This window comes from Alexandromys fortis, unplaced genomic scaffold (genome assembly GCF_014885135.2).
Source record: "Alexandromys fortis isolate MF-2015 unplaced genomic scaffold, M_Fortis_MF-2015_v1.1 scaffold_186, whole genome shotgun sequence".
Classification (NCBI taxonomy): domain Eukaryota; kingdom Metazoa; phylum Chordata; class Mammalia; order Rodentia; family Cricetidae; genus Alexandromys; species Alexandromys fortis.
This window is the reverse complement of record NW_026068067.1, coordinates 1,566,011-1,591,471: the sequence shown is the minus strand read 5'-3', so window position 1 is coordinate 1,591,471 and position 25,461 is coordinate 1,566,011. Positions and strand designations below refer to the sequence as shown.

Genomic DNA, 25,461 nt, shown 5'->3' with positions numbered 1-25,461 from the left:
TATCAAAACAGCAAAAAACAGGCCAGGAAACTTGTTCTGATCCAAAATCTCTTGTGGAAAAAGGGAAGAGACTGCTACTAAGCTAGTGTAGTGGTCACTCAGGAGGCTAAGGCAAGAAGACTGCCAAGTTGGAGGCCAGCTTGGGTAACACAGACCCTGCCTTAGGAAAAGAGATTTTAATAAAGGGCCAGTGAGATGGCATGGTGGATCAAGGAGCATCCTGAAAACCTGAGTTCCTAGGACCCATGTAGTGAAAACCCGCTGTGCAAGTTGTCAAACAAGCCATTTGAACACAAACATTTAAAAAGTATTAGTCTCCATTCCATACACGCTCCACGTGGCCTCTACCTGGAGTCAATGCCCATGTTTGATCAAACATTTCACCCCCCCACTCCAAAAAAAATGATGAAAAAAAATTCCCAAAAGTTAACCTTTTCTGGGTGGGGCCTTCCAACTCAGAACTGTGAGGGTGCAGCCCACCATCGCGAATAAACCGTGTGTGGCGTCCTGAGCGCAAGGCACTTTGGGACTTGTAGTTTCAAGGGTCACGGATGTGTGTGAGTAGTGGCGAGGCAAGAGGAAGCTCTGCGCATGTGTATGCGGCTTGCTGCACGTGTCTTTTAAGGAGGGTTTCTGTTTATAGTGAGAGTTTTCAGCTAATCTATTTGGGAGCTTTCCATTGATTCTCTCACCCGAGCCTAGTAAAAGAGGCTCCAGTTCTTGCTTTTCATTAGTGAACGCTGTCGGGACTGATTGTGTTAAAGAAGTGTTCTAAGTTGTTTCTCTTTTCCAGTTGAGGCTTACCTCCCTGTCCCTCATCTGAAGGTCAATGAAATAGGACAGAACTCGGTTGTCTTTTGGGATTAGAGTTCTGGTTGGTTTAGTAAATATTGGTTTAGGCATTGTGCGAAGACAACGAAGCTGTGCTAAAAGCCAAAATTTCAAAGACTAATTTACGACCGGTCAGCTAAATTTATCGTGGATTATCTCTAATGTAACAAAGTATACACTATTCCCTGAAATGGAGGAGGCTAGTCGCAGGAGAGCGAGCGCTTTAATCGGCGACAGGGCTAGGAGGGGAAGTAGAGGAACCACCAGGGTCTCCAATTCTAGAGTACTATGTTCTGCTGTTGAAAAGGAAAAACTATTGGATTCTGTTGGCAGAAGGACTCAGGATCCTGCCCTTGCCTAAATTCTCTGGGCAAGGGCTCTCATCTCATTTTTATCTTCAGGTAGGGAAGGGATTAGGTCTTCTGTTCGAATTTACTAGATCATTTTATTTAAAAAGTTATAGCCAGGGGCTGGAGAGTTGACCCAGCGGTTAAGAGAATTTGTTTACTCTTCCATAGGACCATGGTTCAAGTGCTATCGTTGCTTACAACTAAGTATCTGGTAGCTCTAGTTCCAGGAGATTCAACTCTTTTGACTTTTACTGCCACCAGACACACATGCAGGCAAAACCTCCACATACATTAAATTAAAAAAGTTAAAAATAGCCTGTAGTATTTTCAGTTCCATGTAAAAGTGTTACAGTATTGAACAATAACAAAGATCAGAGAGTTGCTTGTGTCTCAGGCATAAAATCCACTCCAAACTGCGTGTCCTCTTTATTCACATGTGGGTCAGATGTTGTTTAAGGGAGAAAGAGAAACAGCCATTTCAGTTTTTATTTATTTTTTTCAAGATCGTTTGTTTTTTGATGAAAGGGTTTCATGATGTAGCCCAGACTTTCCTGGTACCAGTGGGTATACTGTTGCCTTACTTCCTATTTCCGCCCTCCTCCCCCAAATCCTGAGATTAGAGTTTTATGGGTCACCACACCGGGCTGAGAACAGTTTAATTCTTAAGGAGTGTAGTAAGAGTGAAATTAGTTGTGGCTGAGGGATTCCTAGACCCATTACATACCCGGAGCTCCCATGCACTTGGAAATTTCTAGCTGCAGCAACAAGATGCAGTCAGGAGGGCTGGAGGGAAAATCCAGTGGGTACGAGTACTGGCTACTCTTGCAGAGGACCTAGGTTTGATTTCTACATCCATATAGCGGCTCACAAACATCTGTAACTCCCTTTCCAGGGAGGAGCCCAATGCCTTTTTCTGGTCCCCACGCTCCTGAACGCTCATGGTTCAGGTAAAACATCAATACACATTTAAAAAGAAAGGAAGAAGAAAGGTGCAGTGAGAAAAAGGAGACGAGATGCTGGGAGGACCTAACAGCTAGAGGGGGGCGGTACTTATTCAGTCACGTGACCGCACGGCTGTGATCGCTCTTCGAGATCACGTGTGAGTGCTGCACCTTCCGATTGGCTTGGCCAGGCCAGTTTGAACGGCCTACGGAAGCCGAAGCTATTCATTTCGGCCGCGTTTATTTTATTTTTTTATTCCCAGCCTTTGGCTCCCTCCTTCCGCGCGAGCCTCTGGAGAAGCTGCAGCACTTAGGCGCCGCCGCTGCCTCCCAGGGCCTGGTAGGTGGGCCTCTCTCGGCCGGGGCCCCTTGGCTTCAGCTCTCCTCGAACCTCTGTGGGTTCTGGGCCTGCGCCGCGCGCCGCCCAGGCGTCGGGGTCGCGCCCGGCTGAGAGGCGGGGAACCGGGTTGGGCCAGCTCGCGAGGCCGGCAGAACGGGCCGGGCGGGGGAGGGGGAGCTGAGCCGATCTCAGGGGGTGGGGCCTCGGCGCCCGGGCAGGTTTGGGTGCCACGAGATGCGGGCCAGTTGGGCGGCTGGGGTCGGGTTGGAGGGGCCCTGATTGGGGGAAATCGTCGGGGGACGTCTCGAGGATCGGGTGTGTGTGTGGATCTGTTTCGGCGGGTTTTGGTTGGGTCTGATTGAGAGAGACAGCCTTGAAAGTTGGGGGGTGGGGGGGACTTGTTAGGTCCTAATAGAGAGGGGCGTCAGACTTAAATCCAGAGGGCTTTGCTGGGTCTGACTGTGAAGCGGTGGTGGGGATCCGTTGAGAGTAGCGCTCCGGGCGAGTGTTTGTTCGGGACTCTTTAGGGGAAGCTTTAGGGATTGGACAGGTGGGGTCTCCGACACGAAGTGGTCGGGGGGCTTAAGAGAACTTGACTGGGGGAGCTGCCAGAGATCCGTCAGCAGGAATTACTGCTGACTGGGGCTGAGGGTGAGAGCGAGAGAGGCTTGGCCAGACCTGATTGGGGCAGGCAGCGGGCACAGGTTCTGGGGGCTTGGGACGGGTTGCGTGGTTTTAACTAGCTCTCGTTCAGAGATCTGTCGGGCATTGCTGGTATTCTGGTTAAGGGGAGTCACTGGGTCGCGTCTAGACAAAAAAGGGGGGCATGTACGTTTGCGGAGCTTGTAGGGCCGGTTTAGGGGAGGTAGCAGGAATGAGAAGGATCTAGGCGCTTAGGGACTTAGAGGAGCTCTGGAACCTAGGAGGTGGCTGGGATCTAGCGGAGCTTGAAGGCTGGATTTTGAGGGAAGGAATCCTCGTGGACTGAGCCTTCACCTGGAAGACCGCTGGGGCAAGGCCCTCGCTCTCGAGTGAGGCGGAAGCCGTAGGGCCCATAACCGGGGGCGGCGGCGGTGGCGCCGCCGCCATGGGAAGAGGGTTCCACGTTAGGCTCGCTGTGGATCCGACGCGTCCCCGCCACCGGCCCTGATGGCCCGCTTTTATATTCCCCCCACTCGCACTCTCGAGCCCGCGAGTGCGTGGCCGAGGATGGTTTAGCTGGCGGGGACCCCGCACTTGGATAGGCGCGGATCCGAGGCCTCTGCTTCTCCGCGGAGAGCGATTGCGTCTGCATGCAGCCGCCTCTGCCTTGGGGATTCAAGTTGGGTCTCACACAGAACCCCAGCGACCCAGCGCTGACCCAGGCCCCTACCCCTGCAGTTCGCCTTGCGCCATGGACTGGCAGCCAGACGAGCAGGGCCTGCAGCAGGTCTTGCAGCTTCTCAAAGACTCGCAGTCGCCCAACACAGCTACTCAGCGCATTGTGCAGGATGTATCCTTCTTTCCTTCCGGGGCTGATGGAACGGGGCTGGTGTCTGCACCTCGTGAAAGCTAGAGAGGGAGGGACCACTTCTTGATCCCCAGACTCGGTTGCAAGAAAGAACATGACATGAGAATGAGAATTAAAGGCTTAGATCCCTGGGTTCCATTTCCAGAGGTGCATAGAATGATGGGAATGCCTGGTCAGTTCACTGAGCACTTAATCCTGTTGAAAATGATGCTGTTAACTCTCGTTTTATAGATGGGGACCTGGAGGCTTAGAAAGGAGAAATGCCTTGCTAAGCTTCAGCTAGGAACCAGGGTGAGAAGCCCAGCCATCTCAGATTTAGTCCAATTTGCCCTGTCACAATGAGGCTAGATGGGGAGGAACGCTGGAGTTGCAACATGAGTGTGGTTGAAAACTTTTTTTTTTTTTTTTTTTTTGCTGCTTGTTTAACAATATAAGTATCTTGGTTAGTTTTGTTGTCAATTTGATACATCTATGAGAGGGATCTTCGATTAACTCTATCAGAATGGCCTGTGGGAATGGATGTGGGGCGTTTTCTTGATTGGTCTAGCCCAGCCCGTTGTGGACCTGGGCTGTATAAGAAAGGATTGAGAGTCTGGGAAGGAGCCACTTTGCACAATGGTTTCTGCTTTGGGACTTCTCTCTCCATGATGAACTAAAACAAATGCTTTACTCCCTGCCTTGGCTCTTGGTCAGCGTTTTATCGCAGCAGCAGAGAAGCGGATTAGAATAATGAGTCCAGAGTTAAATGAAATGGTCATGGTGGCATTAAACACAGTGTTCAGGAGGCAGAGGCAAGCGAATCTCGGAGTCTTATGTAGACCTGTGAACAGTATCAAGTTTCACTTGAAAATGGGACAAGTCCCCCACCTTTTTCTGCAGTGTGGAGGCTGGAACATAAGGGCCTGGGGCATGCTGGCCACTCATTGTCTTCCAGTTGCATCCCTGAGTCCTGCTCCCTGGATTCCCAGTCGTTCTCTCTCCCAAGGCCGGAGACTGAATGGCCTACCATGTGCAAGGCGTGTGCTTTGCTGCTTTTTTGATTCAGTGTCTGTCTGTAGAACAGAATGAGAACTGAATGTGTAGCTCAGGTTGGCCTTCCACTTAGGGTGATCTTTCTGTCTCAGCCCTAGTGCTAGGATTATAGGCATGCCCCACACCCAAGTAGCCTTCCGTTCTGATTGAGAAAAGCAGTTCAGTGGCGTGCCCAAGCCAGAAGTGAGTAGCAGCTCTCAGTTTAAGTAGTCTTTTCGAACGCACTCCTGCTCTGGCAAGGACATGAGGTGGTCAGGAAGCTCAGACATGCATCCTAGTCCATGTGTGACTTGGTCTCCTGAAAAGGCCCTTTGGTGCTGTCGTGGTGGTGATTGGTCACTGTCATCCCAGGAGCTGCTGGCTGCCTAATTGCATTGGTCACTCACTTTCTGAGCTATATAGCACTGAAGGAATATTGCCAAGGAAAGGTTCCTGTCTCTCAAGTTCTTTATTTGTTAGGTTTTTTTTTTTTTTTTTTTTTTTTGAGCCAAGATCTTGGGATATAGTTCAGGCTGGCCTGGAATTCAAGACCTTGCCTCAGCTTCCCTAGTGTGGGATCACAGGGGTGCCCTGATACAAGTGACTTTCCAAGTCCCTTAACAGTTTGGCAGAAACTTAAACAACTCAACCAGTTTCCCGACTTCAACAACTATCTGATCTTCGTTCTGACCAGACTCAAATCAGAAGGTATGTTCTCTGTCCCTCCATGTCATGCGCGTCTTGCTTCTACTCACTGCCACAGCCCTCTTACCTTAGCACTTTCCCACAGACGAGCCAACCCGCTCTCTCAGTGGCCTCATCCTCAAGAATAATGTGAAGGCTCATTACCAGAGCTTCCCGCCTCCTGTGGCTGACTTCATCAAACAAGAGTGTCTCAACAACATTGGCGATGCCTCGTCTCTCATCCGAGCCACCATTGGTGAGGGGGCTGTGGGGGGCATCACCAAGGACACACTAAGGGCTTTCTCTGGGACAAGAAGCTATTCAACGTGTTCAGGGTGTTGCTTACTGAATACTCCAGCACCCTCTGTGATGATAGCACTGTTACTACTGCCATCTGACTGGAGAGGAAACTGAGGCACAGAGATGCTAAAGGGACTTGCCTGGCAAGTAACAGCTTGGGAACAAGCCAGGGGGTGCAGGTCAGTCTCCCTCCCCCGCTTTGTTTTTTACTTTTTGAGACAAGGTAGTCCAAGCTGGCCTCAAAGTCTCCAGTCTTCTTCATTCTCCTGAGTGCCTCAGTAACTCGGTGTCCACAGTTTGTGACTTAGTCTCAAACTATGTGCCTAAGGCTCAGCAGTTGCAGTACTTGCTTCCTCTGTGCACACAGTCAGTAGTAGTACCCCTCAAATGACTCGTGCACTGTGGGAATTAGTTAATGGAGCACCTTGTTGAGTCCAGGAAGAAGAAATACCCAAGGACATTAGAGCAGGAGGACTAAGATTGACTTAGGCCGTTTTCTTTTCCCTTAGGTGGTTTCTTAGCAGTGTTTCAAATAGCTTTTTGGTTCCTGTCCTGGAACTAGCTCTTGTAGACCAGGCTGGCCTCGAACTCACAGAGATCCTCCTGCCTCTGCCTCCTGAGTGCTGGGATTAAAGGAGTGCGCCACCACCGCCCGACCCAATTTTTTCTTTTCTTTTTCTCTTTCTTTCTTTCTTTCTTTCTTTCTTTCTTTCTTTCTTCCTTTCTTCCTTTCTTCCTTTCTTCCTTTCTTCCTTTCTTCCTTTCCCATTATCTTTTTGAAATCAGTCTTCTTTCTTATTTGTTGTGTGATGTGCCTGGCGATTAGAGGACAACTTTGGAGGATGTTTCTCTGTTATGTGGACTTATGCCGTCAGCATGTGCTTGTCTCTACTAAGTCAGCTTGTTGACCTTCTAGAGACTGTTTTAAGGAAAAGACAGCTATTTATTTATATCTCAGGTAAGGAAGCCTTAAAAAATAAAGGCTGGGCATGGTAGCACACGCCTGCAATTTCAACACTTACTGGGAGTTTGAGGCCAGCTGGATTTAAATAGTTCTAGGCCAGCCTTAGGTGAGATCCTGTCTCATAAAAAGGAAACAAACAAAAAAATAAATAAAATGGCTAGGTATGGTGGCCCATGCCTTTAATTTCAGCACTTGGGAGGTAGTAGCAGATGGGTCTCTGAGTTTGCGGCAAGCCTGATCTGTATAGAGATTTCCAGACCTGCAAAGTCTATACTTGTCAAGATTTTGTTTCTTGTTATTTTTCCTTTAGCAATATAGTGCGCCCGCCCTCCCTCCCTCCCTCCCTTCCTTCCTTTCTACTTTGTGTGGAGGTTGGAGTGGGGTATATAGTACCACTGCCACTATTCATGTGTGAAGGTCTGAGGACAACTTTGGAGAGCTGCTTTCTCTTACCATGTGGGGCCAGGGATCTCCAAGTCAGGTTGTCGGGCTTGGTGGCAAGCACGTTTATGTGCTCCGCTCTCTCTCTGGCCCTACAGTGTACTTATATAACTAGGTATTATTGACATTGTTACAGGAATTTAAGTCACGTAGAGGTGATATAAAGTCAATGAGAGGTTGGGACTTAGCTCAATTGATGGAGTGTGCCTGTTCTCTACAGGGGGTGTGCATAGTTCTATGTTAGTACTGTGCCAGTTCCTGTAATGCACTAGATTTTGGCATCTCTGATGACCTGGAACTGATCCCCCATGGAATAGCTGTACTTGGAAGAGCTTTAGGGTTCTGGTGCTTTTTTTGAAACAGGGTTTTGCTACTCAGCTTGGGGTTTCAAACTTGGCATCTCCTTGCCTCAGCCTCCCAGGAGCTAGCATTACAGTTCTCCACTGTAGCGCCTGACCAACGCTGGTACTCTTACTGTTTCCATTGAAGGCTGAGATTCATGTGGAACAAGAGAGGCTTTGGGGGTGTGGCCAACAGTGGATGAGGCCGTTCCATCATGGGGTGGCATCCTCATAGTCTATGCAGTTACTTCAGAGAGACTTTTCAATTTTAGGGGTTGGCATCACTTGAGAGTTGGCAGTGGCGGTTTCTGCCCTTGTGAAACACTGCCATCTTGTGTTGATGAGTGGTGTGTGCTTTTGGCTACCGTATCCACTGGCGACTCCATTGCCCTAAGACCTTAGAAGAGCCATTTGCTTAGTACCTGTGGATTTCATTATTCTAAATCAGTTTATTGTAGTGTGAGCATTAATCCAACATCGGTTTGGTTTTTTTTTTTTTTTTTTTTTTTTTTGGTTTTTCGAGACAGGGTTTCTCTGTGGCTTTGGAGCCTGTCCTGGAACTAGCTCTTTTAGACCAGGCTGGTCTCGAACTCACAGAATATTTGTTTATTTAAACAAGCATTCTCTTGGTCTGTGTGTGTGCATACATGCTTACAAGCATGTGGACAGGAGGGGCCAGAGGAGAACATCAGATACTTGTTTTTTTCACTCTGGAATCTGGAGCTAGGCTGGTAGCCAGCAAGCTCCAGAGACCCTCTGTCTCCACTGATTACTGCATTTGGAATTACAGGTGTGTGTCAGCACTCCTGGCTTTTTACCTGGCTGCTGGGAACTGAACTGAGGTCTTTTATACTTGCCCGGCAAGCACTTTTACCAAAACACTGAGCCATCTCCACAGTCCCCATGCCTGGATTTCTACTAGTCAGTAGAGCCCTTTCTTCAGATAAAAGAGCTTTCATGACTTGGCTGTTTGGTCCCACCATCTTCCTGCCCACAGCCTCTCTCTCTTCACCTTGGTCTTTCTTCTGTTACTGCACCAGGCCCGCCATACTCTAGCCGAGACACCTTTGCCTCAGGTGACTGGAGGCTGCCTCCTGTTCATCGGTTTTAACTTCCTTCAGGTCTTTGTGTACATGTCAAGATGACACCTGACCACCATTTTACAGTTGCTCCTCTCTAGCCGCACCTGTAGACACAGGCCTGTAACCAGCTGCTCCAGTGGAGGCAAGGGGGTTTGCGATTTCAGGTCTTGTCTTGGCAACTGGTAACCTTAACTCAAAAAGTTAAAATAAAAAATTTTAAAAGTAGGGTTGGGTATTTAACTCAACAACAAAATGCTTGCCCAATGTGCACAGGGCCCTGGGTTCAGTCCTCAGAACTATGAAATAAAAATAATTGAAAAACAGTTTGCTCTCTTGTCAGCCCTTGGCTTGTGTCCACCCAGATCTTTGGCTTATGTATCTTCACCCCACACGTTCCCTCCATTTCTGAGAGTGGTAGTTTTGGGCAGATCCTACAACCTAGAACAGGGCTGGCTCAGAGGATGTGTGCTGAATCATCAAGCACTGCCTGAAGGGCTGCCACTCTGCAATAGAGTGCTTACTTGGCGTTCGTGAGGTACCCTAAATCAGGCTGCCATGCAGGACTTGCATGGGAAGGAAGGGAGCCTGTTCCTTGGTGGGGAAGTTGGTGGCACCTTGCCCAGCCTGAGCAGCCTCCTTTCCCTGGCTGCCCCAGGCATTCTCATCACCACCATCGCTTCCAAGGGTGAGCTGCAGATGTGGCCCGAGCTGCTGCCCCAGCTGTGTAACCTGCTCAACTCAGAGGATTATAATACCTGTGAGGTAGGCTACAAGGAGGCTATGGCCTGGCCCAAGCAGGGGCTGGAGCTTGGAGTAGGACCCCCACCATCTCTGCCTCTCTGCCTAGGGGGCCTTTGGAGCCTTGCAGAAGATCTGTGAAGACTCCTCTGAGCTTCTGGATAGTGATGCTCTCAACAGGCCCCTGAACATCATGATCCCTAAGTTCCTGCAGTTTTTCAAGCACTGCAGCCCCAAAATCCGGTAAGTGAAGTTCCCCAGGGAAGAGGGGTCTTAGAGTTGGCAGGCAGGTGCGGTTCAGAAGTGATCTGTGCTTTTACTGACTACCAGGTCCCATGCCATCGCCTGTGTGAACCAGTTCATCATGGATCGGGCCCAGGCATTAATGGACAACATCGACACCTTCATCGAGGTGGGTCACTAGACTCGGGTGGATAGGGAGAGGCTGAGGGCCCTCGGGCAGCTGACCTTGTTCTTTCTCACAGCACCTGTTTGCCTTGGCTGTGGATGACGACCCTGAGGTGAGGAAGAACGTGTGCCGCGCCCTAGTGATGCTTCTGGAAGTGCGGATCGACAGGCTCATCCCTCACATGCACAGCATCATTCAGGTAAGCATGGCCACCGCCGGGCTGGTGGGCGGCTGGAGGGGTTGGGGACGCCCCCGCAGTCGGGCTGGGTCTCAGCCTCTCCCTATTGCCCCAGTACATGCTGCAGAGGACCCAAGACCATGATGAGAACGTGGCCCTGGAGGCCTGTGAGTTCTGGCTGACGCTGGCCGAGCAGCCCATCTGCAAGGAAGTCCTGGCCTCCCATCTGGTCCAGTGAGTGCGCTAGCCCCATGCCAGCACCTGCAGCCCTCCCTGCACCTGTACCTTCCCTAAATGCTTCTGCTTACCACAGCTCACACAGTCCGTGTCAGTTTACTTTGTTTGTTTTTGATTTTTGATTTTTCGAGACAGGGTTTCTCTGTAGCTTTGGAGCCTGTCCTAGAACTAGCTCTTGTAGACCAGGCTGGCCTCAAACTCACCGAGATCTGCCTGCCTCTGCCTCCTGAGTGCTGGGATTAAAGGCATGCGCCATTACTGCCTGACTGTCAGTTTACTTTGAATCTTGTGTATATTGATTTTTTTTTTTGAGACTGTAACTTAAATGGCTTAAAAAAATTAAGTAACAGAAACCAAATAGGGTGGCTCATACCCATCACTTGGGAGGCTAAGGTAGGATATTAGCACAAATTTTTGAGGCTGGATAGGGCTACATAATAAGTTTTAGGCCAGTTCTGGGTTATATAACGAGACCGTCCCTCAAACAAAACAAAACAAACAAACAAAAAAAAAGCTAGTAGGCAAAAAGATGAGAAAACAATTCTCCAGCAAATCAAGGCCTCAACCTGGCCAGACCCAGGTGCTCAGAACAAGAATGCCGTCCACTTCTGCTGTCCTGGCTTCCCTTTCTGGCATGACCTTCCTGCATAGGTAATGCTGTGGTGCTGGTGTTACTTTTGTGTGTTGTTGGTTTTGGAGACAGAATTGTCCGTGTATGGTTGTCCTGGAACTCGCTCTGTAGACCAGGCTGGCCTCAAACTTAGAGATCTGCCTGCCACTCTCTGTGCTGGGATCAAAGGTGTGTGGCACTCGGCTTGGCAAGCTCTGGCGTTCTTCAGTTTAGGAGTTCAGAGACTTGAGTGATATTTAAGTAACAGGAGCTTAATAACCTTTTTGGGGTTTTGAGACAGCTTGAGATCTAACTCCCTCAGACTCTGAAGTCCTAGTGGTAGAACCATGTGAACCATGGCTGTTTGGAGCCCCTTCCTTTGCTTTGGTCAATCTGGATCACTTGCCTTTGAAATTATTGATAACAAGTAGGTGTTGTGGCTGGAGGGACAAGAGGACTTTCAGCAGAGAGGGGCAGGACAGCTGAGTCTGTTTTTATACCTAAGGTTATTGTGCTCCAGAGTGTGTAACTATTTTCTTTGCTTGTTCCTGCCATGGGCCCAGCAGCTTCGTCTCTGCAGTGCCCAGATACTGGGTCAGATGTTTGTGCTTTGTGTATTGCTGGGGTACAGCATTTTCAAGATTTTCAGGATTCTGGCATTCATTGTGTTTGGGTCAAGGGCTGTTTGGTGGTACTTGCCACTAAGATGGAGCAGCTGCGTGTGGCAGTAAACACTTGTAATCTCAGTGTTTGGAGGCTGAGGTAAAAAGCTCATGATGTCCTTTTCTTAAAAATGCGTATTGGTGTTCTGCCTGCATGTTCGTCTGTGCATCTCTGTGTGTGGTGCTCATAGAGGCCAGAATGTTTGATTCCCTGGGGCTAGAGTTAGAACAGCTGATGGTCTTAGCAACTGAGCTCTCTCTAGTCCCAGTGGCTACTTAGATCCTGTTTCAAAAGAGAGGGGGAAATTATGGCTCTTCATGATGGTGACTGAAAATGTTGTTAGTTCCCTGAAGGGGAGTGGACAGACTGGACACAGGGACTTGGGAGTGCTGAACAGTCTGTCCCTCACTCAGCCCTCCACTATTCCTGCTTCCTCTGCAGGATGGCAACTCAGCCAGAGTCCCTGCATTCTTTTTTTTTTTTTAATAATTTATTTAACTTTATCTTATGTTCAATGTTATGGTTTTGGTCCCTGGTCCCTTTAAGAAACAAGCCACGCCCACTCCCTCCTCCATCCGCCAAGCAGGCTGATCTTCAGCTTCCGGCCTGAGCTCGGTCTCTTTTCCACCTTCCTCGCGGAGAGGCAGCTTCGCTTCTGCCTCCCCCCCCTTCTCTCTCTCTCTCTCTGTCTGTCTCTCTCTCTCTCTCTCTCTCTCTCTCTCTCTCTCTCTCTCTCTCTCTCTCTCTCTCTCCCCTCCTTCATCCTTCCCCCTCCATAACCCCCTGACTAAATATTCAGCCTCACTCTGCTTGTCCTGTCTATCCGTGTCTCTGTGTCCTGCCCGCCTGCCATGTGTCTCCCTGCCTGGGACCAGCCATTGCTCAGGGACCAGCAGCCATCTCTGCCTGGGACTGGCTGCTCTCAGGGCCCGCTGCCTGCCACCACATGGCCCGCTGCCTGCCACCACATGGCCCGCCACCACTTGGGCCACTACTCGGGGACCAGCAGCCATCTCTGTCTGGGACTGGCTGCTCCCAGAGCCTGGTGCCTGCCGCCACATGGCCCACCGCCACCGCTCTGGGACTGGCAGCCGTCTCTGCCTGGGACTGGTTGCTCCAGGGCCCGCTGTCTGCCGCCACATGGCCCGCTACCACCATTTGGGACCTACAGCATTTCTGCTGCCTACTGCCGCGGGGATCTTGCAGCATTTTTAAGAAAATTATAAAATTCGTTGGTGTGAAGGTATCAGATCACCTGGAACTAGAGTTACAGTTTTGAGCTGCCATGTGGTTGCTGGGAATTGAACCCAGGTCTTCTGGAAGAGCAGTCAATGCTCTTAACCACTGAGCCATCTCTCCAGCCTCCTGCATTCTTTTTAGTTTTTCAAGACAGGGTTTCTCTGTGGCTTTGGAGCCTGTCCTGGAACTAACTCTTGTAGACCAGGCTGGCCTCGAACTCAGAGATCCACCTGCCTCTGCCTCCCAAGTGCTAGAATTAAAAGCCTGTGCTACCACTGCCTGGCCCTCGGCATTCTTACCAACAGTCTCTCTCCCTGCAGGTTGATTCCTATCCTCGTGAATGGGATGAAGTACTCTGAAATTGACATCATCTTACTTAAGGTCAGCTGGGAGTGGCCACAGTTGGCTGTGGGTGGCCAAGAGCATGGGTGTTGGGTTGGAGTCTCCAGCCAGTGCTGAGAAATCTTCCTGGGCTGGTCCCTAGGGGGACGTGGAGGAGGACGAGGCAGTACCTGACAGCGAGCAGGATATCAAGCCCCGTTTCCACAAGTCACGCACAGTGACACTGCCCCACGAGGCTGAGCGGCCTGATGGCTCTGAGGATGCGGAGGATGATGATGATGACGATGCTTTGTCGGACTGGAATCTGAGTAGGTAGTAGGCCAGCTCTGCAGGGAGAGGGTGAGACGCTGGTGCAGAGCAGTTTGTGAAGAACTGGTGGTGACATTTGGTCCCAGGGCTGAGATAAAAGGAATGAATACCTACTCCACAGGCCTCTCACCCTGAGTCCCTTGTCCCCCTTCAGGGAAATGCTCCGCAGCTGCTCTGGACGTCCTTGCTAATGTCTTCCGGGAGGAACTGCTGCCCCACCTACTTCCCCTGCTCAAGGGCCTCCTGTTCCACCCTGAGTGGGTAGTCAAGGAGTCAGGGATCCTGGTGCTGGGTGCCATTGCTGAGGGTGAGTCCCCAACATGTGATCGGCATCTACCTGGGCTGACCTGAAGAATGCAACTCCACAACACAGGCTGGGCCTCGTTATCCTTCCAGAATTATTGGTTTTCAGGACAAGGTTTCTCTGTGTGTGGACCAATCTGGCCACCAGCTCAGAGATCAGCCTGCTTCCTCATTCTTTCCAAAGAGCTTTGTTATTTGTCTCCTCCTTGCTTGACCTGAAAGACACACCCTCATCCCCCACCACCCCCCCCCCCCCCCCCCCCCCCCCCCCCCCCCCCCCCCCCCCCCCAGCAAATTCTCAACACAGCAGCCCTCTTCCTGGTTCTCACAAGCAAGTGATTGCAATGCTCCAAGCATTGGGCAGCAGCTGTAGTGCCCACTGGTCCTTCCTCCATACCCATACCACTGGGGTACCCTTTGCATCAGAGTCTGCAGGGGAACTTCATCCATATAGCCAGGGCCAGGCCTAGGCTTCCTACACTAGCAAATTGAGCTACACAAGCTGATGCCACTTTCCTTGTGTTCAGTTTAGGTCTGGACTCAAACCTGACTCTTGCTGTGTGCTAGGCTGCCCCCTAGAATTAGAAGTGCCTCGTTTTGGGGGACCCCTTAAATATAACCCAGTATAAACGAGCACAGTTGTGACCTGTGGTCACAGACTGGAGGAGCATGACCGCCAGTGTAGTCTACACAGGAAGGCAGGCAGGCTAGGGAGACATCTGAACAACACATAGTATGCCTGCAAGCATTTCCTTCCACAAGCAGGTGTGGAATGTGACCATTTTTTGGCTCATGTGTGACCATCTCACCACCCAGAATTGTCACCCAAATTCCAGCCATTAGGCAGTAAGAGCTTTCAGTCTGGAGAGCCTTTAATGCCTATGAGTGAGGCCTGGGATGCAGTCTATTAGTACAACACTGGTCTGGATTTGGAAAGACTCAAGGGTCTATCTAAAAATGGTTTCCTGACTTCTGCTTACTAGGTGACTATGACATCTCAGATACCATGCAACATGTGTGCATGGTTATTTTGTTTGTTTGTCTTTTGGTTTTTGAGACAGTTTCTCTGTGTATCTCTGGCTGTCCTGGAACTCACTCTGTAGACTCTGTAGACCAGGCTGGTCTCAAACTCACAGAGATCCGCCTGCCTCTGCTTCCCTGAGTGCTGGGGTTAAAAGCGTGGGCCACCACCACCTGGCTTATGTTTTGTTCTTTGAGACAGAATCTTGTTCTGCTATGATTCTCCTGCTTCAGGCTTCCTAGTGTTGGGATTGCAGGTATGTGTCACCACACCTGGCAAGTCCTGCCTCAGCTTTCAGAGTACAGGGAGTGTCACCTGTGACTATTGAGAAAACCTTGTTAGGTGTATTGTGTTCTGTAGACCAGTGAGGGCGATCTAGAGAAGTTGATACCAACTCGCGCTCAACTCAGGCAGGTAGATCGCTTGAGTTCAAGGCCAGCTGGTCTAAACATCAAGTTCCAGTAAAGTCAGGACAAAAAAGTGGGGGAAGGGAAGGAGTGCTTGAGGCCCAAGTTTTTTTGTGTGTGTTTCTTTGTTTTGTTTTTGTGGGTTTTGTTGTTGTTTTTTGTTTGTTTGTTTTCAGAACAGGGTTTCTCTGTAGCTTTGGAGCCTGTCCTGGAACTAGCTCTTTTAGACCAGGCTGGCCTGCTTCTGCCTCCCAAGTGCTGGGATTAAAGGCATGCGCCACCACCGCCCAGCAGGCCAGGGTTTCTCTGAGTAGTTTTGGAGCCTCTCATGGGGGAAAAAAAAGAATGAGGGCTGGGGAGATGGATGGCTCAGTGGTTAGAGTGCTCATGACCTTCCTGAGGACCTGAGAGTCATTCCTAGCTCCCACCTGGCCTCTCACAACTGCTTGTATCTCCGGGCCTTGGGCCACTGGCACACTCTTCTGACCTTGTGGGTGCCTCACACCAACACCTCTTCTGACCTTGTGGGTGCCTCACACCAACACATTCCTCACACAAAAGTAAATCGAAAGAAAAAGAAGAGAAACACAGAGGAAGAAGGTTCCAAGTTGGGAATCACTTCCTGTCCATTTGGGTCTTTGCTGTCCCATGAAGTCTAACTCACTAAAGAATCCTGCACATTTTGATTAGTCTTGTGTTTTTTTTGAAGACTGGGGTTGGGGGTCCTTTCTCCATGATGTACTAGTCTTGAACCTGTGGCGTGCCTCCTGCCTTGTTCTAAGTACTGGCATTGTTGGTTTGAGCTACTGCCCAGTCAGAATTTGAACCACCTTCAGCTCCAGTATATCTGCTCTGTCTCCTCTTGCTCCTGTCTCTCATGGGCTCTGAAACGCCACCAAGCCTCAGCTTTCCCACCGATTCTGTTTGGTTGGATATGCCTGAGCCCCAGCCTTCTCTTACTGCAGGCTGTATGCAGGGAATGGTGCCCTATCTACCTGAGCTGATCCCACACCTCATCCAGTGCCTGTCAGACAAGAAGGCCCTGGTACGCTCCATTGCCTGCTGGACACTGAGCCGCTATGCCCACTGGGTAGTCAGCCAGCCACCGGACATGCACCTCAAGCCTCTGATGACAGAGCTGCTCAAGCGTATCCTGGATGGCAACAAGAGGGTGCAGGAGGCAGCCTGCAGGTAAGCTTTGATCCTTGACCCCTGACTCCTGTCCCTCCAGTGGCTCCTCACCCTGGGAAATGATGATGCCTGTGACTGCTGACAAGACTCTGATCTCTGTCGTATTCGTACTGGCTGATCCCATGTACATCCTCCCCGGCTGCCTGTGGTGCAGTTCTGTCTGCTAAGTCCATTAAGCTTTTTCCTTCCTCTTGCATTCACCAGTGCCTTTGCTACCTTGGAGGAGGAGGCATGCACGGAGCTGGTCCCCTACCTCAGCTATATCCTTGACACTCTTGTTTTTGCCTTTGGCAAATACCAGCATAAGAATCTGCTCATCCTCTATGATGCCATTGGCACCCTGGCCGACTCTGTGGGCCACCACCTTAATCAGCCGGTGAGTCCCTAGAGACCCTCTGTGTCCTATCCTTGTGGCCCTGGGCATCGGTGTCTTGTGTTTTTACCCTGTGATATGATATGTCACATATCAGGGACATGACCACGGCCTTGACAGGCAGACTTCCCCTGCCTCTAGTCTAGTGCGAGAGATGGACAGTAATGAGGCAGTGTGGCCAGTGCTGTGATCTGGGAGTGCATGGGCTGTGGGAAGCAGGAGGCCCCACCCAGGTTTCTGTGAGTGGGAGGAAGGGACAGATGAGAAACATCAGAAGGGCTTACAGATTTTGAACTATGGCCAGGAGCCTGGATGTCATCCTTTAAGGGACAGCGTTGACTGAGTTAAGACTGCCACACCTATCCAGGAAACCCAACTTGCTATTCCTTCTCCAGGAGTATATTCAGAAGCTGATGCCTCCACTGATCCAGAAGTGGAATGAGCTCAAGGATGAAGACAAGGACCTTTTCCCCCTGCTGGAGGTGAGTGGGCTTAGGTCCTTCTGCAGAGCCCTTCCATCTGGCCAGAGCTCACCCTTGCCCTTTTCCCTGCCAGTGTCTGTCGTCTGTGGCTACTGCCCTGCAGAGTGGCTTCCTGCCCTACTGTGAGCCTGTCTACCAGCGCTGTGTTACTCTGGTGCAGAAGACACTGGCCCAGGCCATGGTGAGCACCCTGAGCATCCTGGGCCCCCTGCTCTACTGCCCAGGCCCTAGCCTATCTCCCTCACGTACCCCCTTTGTATCCAGATGTACACACAACACCCTGAACAGTACGAGGCCCCTGACAAGGACTTCATGATCGTTGCATTGGACCTGCTTAGTGGTTTGGCTGAGGGCCTGGGTGGCCATGTGGAACAGCTGGTAGCCCGAAGTAACATCATGACATTGCTCTTCCAATGCATGCAGGTGAGTGGGTACCCTACATAGGCCACACCTAAAAGGCCAAGGGAACTTTTTATAGGCCATAATAGTTACATAGCAGCTGCCATAGTTGACCCTTAGGGGGCGGGGTCAGGGTCCTGATTGTGCCCAGGGAACATCAAAGAAAAGGAGCCCTTAAATAAAATTTCATGGGCTAGAGAAATGACTCCACAGTTGAAAGCACTTGTTTCTCTTGCAGAGGACCTGGGTTTGGTTCCTAGCACCCACATGGTGGCTCACAACCATCTGTTATTCCTGATCTAAGGCATCGATAGCCCTCTTCTAGTCTTTGTGGACCCTAGGCGCACACATGGTGCACAGACATGCATACAGGCAAAACTCTAATCATACACTTAAGATGAAAGCCAATATTTTTTCCTTTTAAAGACTAGGCATGGTATTACATGACTTGAAATCGAGTGCTCAGGAATCAGAGACTTGTGGGTCTCTGAATTGTAGGTCAGTCAGGGCTACATAGTGAAACCTTGTCTCCAAAATAAAATAATCAGATCTGTGCTGTTAAAATGGCTCAGCAGGTAGGGATGTCTACCACCACATCTATGACAACCTGGCCAGGGAACTCCAGGACCCACGTGAATTAAAGTGTGAACCAACTCCTGCAAGTTGACCTCTGACCTCCACATGTCTGTCATGGCACTTGTACCTACTCATGCATACGCACAAAAATTAAACAAATACAAATTTTAAGGGTGTATAAATATGATGAGCTCCACAAACTGTCTCAAAAAAACAAAAGTGGAAGGCTTGGGATGGTCAGTGGTAGAGCTCTTGCCTACCATGTGTAAGGCTCTGGCAACCTCCAACACTAACGTAAATAAAAACAATAAATGGTGGGAGGTTCCTCAGGAATGACACCTGGTTTTTGCCTATTCTCCCATCTACAGGTGTTCACTCATACCCTGTTTACACAGAGCTAGAATAAAATTCTTGTCAGGAAATGTAGTGCAGGTTGATCTCAAAAATAAAGTTTGACTATTGGGCAGTGGTGGTGCACTCCTTTAATCCCAACTAGAGCTATGTAGTGAGACCATGTCTCCAAAATATATATGTATGTATGTATGTACGGGCTAGAGAGATGGCTTGGTCAGTAAAGTGCTTGTTGGACAAGAATAGAAACCTGTGTTTTGATTTCCATCACCCATGGGGGCAGGGGCTGAAGTGGTGGCTTAGGTTAAGGGTACTTGCTGCTCTTTCAGAGAACCTAAGTTTGGTACCCAAATCAGGTAGCTGACAATGACAAGTGCCTGCAACTCCAGCTCTTCAGGGATCTGAGTCCCACGCTAGCCTCCAAGGACACCTGTACAGCTCTCTTCCCTGAATATACACACAAAGATAAAATAGTAGGTGTGGCTGCACAGGGGGCCTGTAATCCCAACTGGGAAAATGGAGACAGGAGGATCCCTGAAGTTCTCTGGCCAGCTTGTCTACTTGAGTTTTAGTGAACTTAGGTTTGGAAAGAAATTATGTTTCGAAAATAAGGTTGGGTAGCAACGGAGGAAGATGATCTCATGCACATGGACACTGGTGCCACATAAAATAGTCAGCCTTGTTTGTGCAACAGACCCTGTCTCAAGAAAGAAAATTTAGGGGTCTATTTAATATATCTGTTAATTTGTGGTTTGAGGGCTGGGGATGGAACAGGGTTTTGGAGCATTTTAAGTAAATGCTCACCAATGAACTTCACTGCCAGGTCCTGGCAACAGGCTATAGTATAGTAGGAGACGGCTAACAGGGTAGGGGACAGACCTGCACCTCTGCCAGTGTTTATGGTCAGGATGTGCTCTAGGGACTGTGCCGCCTCAGCTGGCTTGGATGGAAGGAGTGGGAGCCCTGTCATTTTGCCACCTCTCCCAACTCCAGGATTCCATGCCTGAGGTCCGGCAGAGCTCCTTCGCCCTTCTGGGAGACCTTACCAAAGCCTGCTTTATCCACGTCAAGCCCTGTATCGGTAGGCTACCCCATTTCCCTATCCTATGGCCCCAGTCTTGTCCTCCAGTGATGGAGGTATGCCCTGGGAGGCCAATGACTGAACTGGGATGTATTCATACTGTCTGATGGGCTGCTCAGCCAGTTCTGGGAATGTGGCCTCATTGGCCTTTCTGCTCAGTCTTATTTTCCTGCTCTTCTCTTCCATTAGCTGAATTCATGCCTATCCTGGGCACCAACCTGAACCCTGAGTTCATCTCTGTCTGCAACAATGCCACCTGGGCCATTGGGGAGATCTGCATGCAGATGGGTGAGTGTCCTGAAAGTAGCACACTGCCTCTTCATGGCTCTGTTTCTATCTTGGGGGCCAGACCTTGATTCCGACAGGCTCCCTAAAGGAATGCCTCTGATTGGCCAGGGACAAGAACATGTTTTGATTTCCCTGACAGGTGAAATCAAAGAACTAAAACACCATTTATGAGGTGGGGTATATGGTCTGTTCCTGCTGGACCTTCTCATGTAATTGTCTTCCTGAAAAACCCAGTGGGATCAGTTAGGTGACTTGGGCCTCCTCACCTGTGGGTAGTGACTTGAGAGTCCTTTGGGTGGGTCTGTTGTGGCTGTGGACTCGACTGGGAACATCCCGAGGAGGTTCTTTGTGCTCTCGGGCTTTGTGGTACACCAGTCTGCATGGAACTAGGGACATGGACTGAGGTCAGCAGTACCCAGCTGACCTTCTGTGGGTGGAGTGGGCCATGCAGGGCTCTAAATGGCTGGTCCCTAGGGGCAGAGATGCAGCCCTATGTGCAGATGGTCCTCAACAATCTGGTGGAGATCATTAACAGGCCCAACACACCCAAGACACTACTGGAAAACACAGGTGAGTACCAGGCTTGGGCTGAGAGGGGAAGAGTTCCAGGAAGGGTGTCAGCACCTGGAATGGGATTCTGGGAGGAACCCAAGAAAGAATACTGGCTTTAGATTATATGGAAAGAGACCTAGGCTGGGTGGGGAGGACATCCGAATGGGCCAAACTCAAAGGCCCAGGATAACCACAGGGTCGTTCAGTTGGGGCCTGTGGGGCGGGGCTCGGTGCCTCCTGTCAGAGGCCCCGCCACGTACCGTCCCGGGGCCACTCGGGGTTGCAGGTCGCCTGACGAGTCCCTCTGCCATTCCAGCCATCACCATCGGCCGCCTGGGCTACGTGTGCCCACAGGAGGTGGCACCCATGCTGCAGCAGTTCATCCGGCCTTGGTGTGTGCCTGCCTGGGTGGGGCCTGCTGGGGGTGGGCAGAACAGCTGTGCTCCCCAGCGCCACCCCCATGGATGCATGTGGGAGACCTCTACCTACGGATACCCCCCTCCCTGTCCCCTCCAGCCATCCTTCATCTATGCTTGTCTAGCCCCAAGTCCATCCACTGACCTGCTGCCCTCCTCCATGGCCAGGTGCACGTCCCTTAGGAACATCCGGGACAACGAGGAGAAGGATTCTGCCTTCCGAGGCATCTGCATGATGATTGGTGTCAATCCTGGGGGTGTTGTGCAGGTCCGCGCAGCGGGGCACAGAGGGCAGGGCGGGGGCTGGCTTGGGCAGCCCCTCACATGGGATCCGTCATATTTCAGGACTTTATTTTCTTCTGCGATGCTGTAGCCTCCTGGGTGAGCCCGAAGGATGACCTTCGGGACATGTTTTATAAGGTAAGGCTCCTGTTGGTCCATGGGAGTCCTGGGGAGTAGACACCATCGGCTTGTTCCAGCCCATAGTCAACCCTGCCTCTCTGCAGATCCTCCATGGCTTCAAAGACCAAGTCGGGGAGGAAAACTGGCAACAGTTCTCAGAGCAGTTTCCACCACTGCTCAAGGAGAGGCTAGCAGCCTTCTATGGGGTCTAGGTGAACGTGGAGACCACCAGGTGAGCTGGTCTTTCAGTACTCAGGCTTATCACAACGTGAAAAGGATGAAGGCCCTGACCCTCCCTCTCCCCTGCAGGGTTCTGTCTGCGTCATCGTCGGAGGGTGTGCTGGGGAATGTGCTGCTTCCAGAAGTCACTGTGCCCTGGTCCAGGGGGGTTAGGGAGGAGTGAGTGGGACCTAAATCCAGATGCTGCCTAGCTGTGCATCTGTCCATCTGTCGGTCCACTTGCCCCACCAGGCCTGACGAGTGGGCAGGTGGGTGGGGACTCCATGCTCATCCTACAGATAGGGAGGGGGGTGGGACTTCTTGGTGGGCAAGAGTTCTCTGGGCTCTAATCTGGGTCATCTCAGGCAGCCCATTTGGGTCAGCCATGTGGGAGGGAGGAATCCTAAGGCCTACCGAATCCGGTGTCAGATAAGGCAAGGGAATTACAGGTGGGGAGGGGGGTTCCTTGTAGAGAAGCATACACTCACATGTACACATGTGGACACACGCATGTGCGGGCACCACAGCCAGCTAGGCTGGGCCAGCCGCCCCACCATTTCCTCGACTGCATGGAGACAGTAGAATTAGTGAACCCCCAAATTATGCCTATGGCCTTCTGTGTACCTTGCATCTAGAGTATAAGAAGCTTCTGCTGTTTTGCCGGAATTGGCAGTGATTGGGAGGGCTGGGAGGTTTGGGGGGACCTCAGCTGGGCCCCCAGGGCCAAGGGAGGAGGGCGGTCACTTTGGGACTGACCTCTCAGCACTTGCACACTTTGAACCTGCTCCACACACTTCCTGCCAGCTTCACGGCAGCCCCTGTTAAGCGTGTCCCCATCTTTGTGACATCCCAGCCAGCGGCAGAGTGGGGACCATTGGAGCAGCTGGGACTGGCTTGAGGCTACCCTCTACACTTTTCCTGTGCTCCAAAGGCATTGAAAGCACGGGCCTGGACTAGTTTTCCTTAAGAGAGCTTAAGGGCAGCCAGAGCTGCCAGCATGATTATCTGGGCCTCTCTTGAAACAGCTTCAAGGATAGTCCAGTTCTCCGCTCCTGAGAACTCCCTTCTCAAGAGCTGGGGCAACAGCGTGTGATTGGTGAGGACAAAGGACAAAGGTTTCTGGGTCCAGCAAGATCTGAAGGCTTGGGGGAGCAGGGTATACCCAGGGCCTCCAACTTTGTCCCTTTTGGGACTTAATGCTCATCACAGTGTCCACTGGACTCAGAATCCCCCCCACCAGATTGGTATACTGACTCCAAAAATCCTTGAAGAAATTGGTGGGGGAATGCCATCAAGGTGGGAGGGGGGCTTCCTGAGAGGAGGGGGGCATGAATATTTCCAAATTGGCTGTGGAAATCAGCCTTGCAGATCCCTGAATGTTTTTCCTCCATTCCCTTCCTTGCTTCCTACTACTTTGGGAGCCTATTATATTTTGGGCTTTGACCAGAGTTCTGCATCTTAGGGCCTGCTCCATCATCCCTCAAAGGACCTGTTATCCCATCCAGGCCATGTGTCTTCTCTTAAGCAGGGTCAGGCCCTGCCTCTATTCCCAGGGACACTTAGTGCACATTCCATAACTCAGCTAGTGGTCCCCATCCCCTCCAGCCTCAAACTTGAGCAGGTCTCTGGAAGCCATTTGTAGGGAAAAAAATTTTTTTTAAAGAAAAATACCATTAGCTTTCTGGTAATTCCACTTCTTTGGAGCATCCTCTGCTGGGTCTTGGGGTGTATTGATGGATTGACTATCTGATGGAGTTGTGACCTCCTCTGCCCAAGGTGGGAGTTCCAACTGTCTTCAGGAGAGGGGAGCCCAATTCTTGTGTTTTCCTTTTTTTTTTAAATTTTATTATTTTTTTTTAAAAATTATTTAATTTTTTAATTTATTTTTTAGTTGGTTTTTACACAATGAAGTTTCAGTTTCTTAACCTTCCTTGCCCAGGGCTGTGGACACAGACTGATCTTGATCTGCAGCTCCTTCCCCCGCCCCCCATTTTCCTGAGTCTGATTACCATTCCCCTGTGGGCTCCCAGGTCTATCCATCTGTAACTGCTGTGCTGGGGACTGGCGCCTAGGTGGCGTGAGCTTCCACTTGTGTAGAACTTTGTTGAGTAAAGGTCAGTTTCTTGTGAAAGTCTTGGTGTTTGGTTTCCTGGTCCTTGACTTGGGTGGTGGAGTGGCGTGGAGGTGGGCTTTTCTGTGGCTCCAGTGCTATGGGAGTGCTGACAGAATCCGCCGGCTCCGAAGAACGAGGCAGAGAAGATAGAGCAGGAGCAGGACACCTGGTGTTCTCTCCGGGACTCAGGGTGAGCTGAGATGCACAGCTGCTCCTGGTGAGCTGCCTGATTGAGGCAGGAGGATAGCAAATTTGAAATCAGTCTGGGTTGATTGAGACCTTGATTCAAAAAAGGGAGCTATAATTCCATTCATGAAATCAAATTGAGAGGGCTAGTAGCTAGCTTAGATTGATACATAAGGTCTTACTTTTAATTCCCAGGACTTGAAAAGTAAAATTGAGGGTCCAAGGAAACCTATTTTCATCTTTGTTATGTGGGAAGGTGAGTGTGAAAGAGGTGTGCACAGAAATTGTGCAAGCTGTTTTCCAAGATTAATGTATGGCAGCCTTTCATTGGTTTGTTGAACATAATTGTAAGGCCTTATAACAGACACAACTTTGGGTCACTGGGCAGGCTAGAAATTCTTGGAAATATTAAATAAAAATAGCTGTCTGGGGGTTGTGGAGCATGCTTTTAATGCCAGCACTTGGTATGCAGAGGCAGAAGGATCTCTGAGTTGAAGGCCAACCTGGTCTATAGGGTGAGTTTCTGAACGTGACAGTGTACACTTGTTATTCAGCTCCTTGGAAGACTGAAGCAGAAGAACTAAATCGAAACCAGTGTGACGTTCTCAGAAGAAAAACCTTTTATGTAGATATGTTTGTTGGCTCACATCTTAAATGCCAGCATTTGGAAGTCAGAAGCAGACAGATCTCTTGAGTTGGAGGCTAGCCTGGTCTATATAATGTGAGTTTGAGACCAGATGGGGCTCCCCATAAGTGAAGTCCTTAAAATTTAAAGAAAAAAAAAACTTATGTGTTAGGTTCTACGTGGCCAATTTGGAATTGTGTTTGTGGGGAGCTATGTACTGTAGATGTAAACTTGTTCTGGCTACCATTAGACCTTAACCATTTATTGCTCCGCTTGTGTCTGACCTAATGCTATTTGGAGCAACCTGAGTTCCTGGGCCATGATCATTCAACCCAAAATAAACTCTTATCTCTTGGAGTTTAATTGATGAACTGCTTGCTGTGCATGGTTGAGAACCTAAGTTAGGATTCCCAACACCCACATAAATGTTGGGGGCAGGAGGAATGGAGGAGCAGAAACAGATGGATTCCTAAAGTTCACTGGTTGGCTAAGCCAGTTTAGCTGAAATGATGAGCAGTGAAAGACCTGTTTCAAGATACTTTACGGGGCTGAGAGGATTGACTCAGCACATAAAGACATTTGCTGCCTGGTTTGATTTCCCCCCAGAACCCACCTACAGGTGAAGGGGAATTGACTCCACAGAGTTGCTGTCTGACCAGTCCATGTATGCTGTGGCACATTGAAACAACACATCACACAATAAAATTAAGGATAATAAAACAGAATCGAAGAAGACACCCCCCTCCTCCCATCTCGACCTCAGATGGATACAAAGCATCTCCTGCTGGAGTGGTAGGTGGTCCAGTGTAGTTAAGAGAACCTTAGGCTAGGTGTGGCGCACGCCTTTAGCCACAGCACTCGGGAAGCAGAGGCAGACGGAATCACCGAATTCGAGGCCATCTTGGGTTACGTGGTGAGACCATGTCTAAAACAAAGTGGGTGTTTCCAGCACCCAC

General features: G+C 50.3%; 1 protein-coding gene, 1 long non-coding RNA gene and 2 other non-coding genes across 9 annotated transcripts; 3 read left to right on the top strand and 1 right to left on the bottom strand.

The window, feature by feature from the left end:
• The first annotated feature begins 437 nt into the window (after positions 1–437).
• Tnpo2 (transportin 2) lies at positions 438–23,712 on the top strand. Of its 6 annotated transcripts, none has more exons than XM_050120654.1 (25): positions 438–2,462; positions 3,843–3,954; positions 5,616–5,691; positions 5,774–5,923; positions 9,451–9,557; positions 9,643–9,776; positions 9,864–9,945; positions 10,019–10,141; positions 10,236–10,354; positions 13,190–13,250; positions 13,354–13,519; positions 13,675–13,827; positions 16,217–16,442; positions 16,647–16,818; positions 17,211–17,297; positions 17,371–17,478; positions 17,562–17,720; positions 19,617–19,704; positions 19,894–19,992; positions 20,467–20,562; positions 20,861–20,936; positions 21,129–21,228; positions 21,306–21,380; positions 21,467–21,568; positions 21,672–23,712. In XM_050120654.1, the coding sequence occupies exons 2-25, from the start codon at positions 3,856–3,858 to the stop codon at positions 21,753–21,755; spliced, it is 2,742 nt and encodes a 913-aa protein (XP_049976611.1). In that variant the 5' UTR covers positions 438–2,462; positions 3,843–3,855; the 3' UTR covers positions 21,756–23,712. The 6 variants fall into 6 exon arrangements, with proteins under 6 accessions (XP_049976611.1, XP_049976608.1, XP_049976606.1 ...); XM_050120651.1 differs by having other exon boundaries at positions 453–2,462; positions 3,800–3,954; positions 20,831–20,936; positions 21,467–21,594; XM_050120649.1 differs by having other exon boundaries at positions 455–2,462; positions 20,831–20,936; positions 21,467–21,594.
• LOC126487809 (small nucleolar RNA SNORD41) lies at positions 16,496–16,565 on the top strand. The gene has a single exon (XR_007588503.1). It is a non-coding gene; the product is annotated as a small nucleolar RNA SNORD41 (small nucleolar RNA).
• On the top strand, positions 19,744–19,816 carry LOC126487810 (small nucleolar RNA ZL2). The gene has a single exon (XR_007588504.1). It is a non-coding gene; the product is annotated as a small nucleolar RNA ZL2 (small nucleolar RNA).
• On the bottom strand, positions 23,404–25,241 carry LOC126487703 (uncharacterized). Its single transcript, XR_007588482.1, has 2 exons — positions 25,119–25,241; positions 23,404–23,920 (listed from the first exon to the last, which is right to left on the bottom strand). It is a non-coding gene; the product is annotated as an uncharacterized lncRNA (long non-coding RNA).
• Between the last annotated feature and the right edge of the window lie 220 nt (positions 25,242–25,461).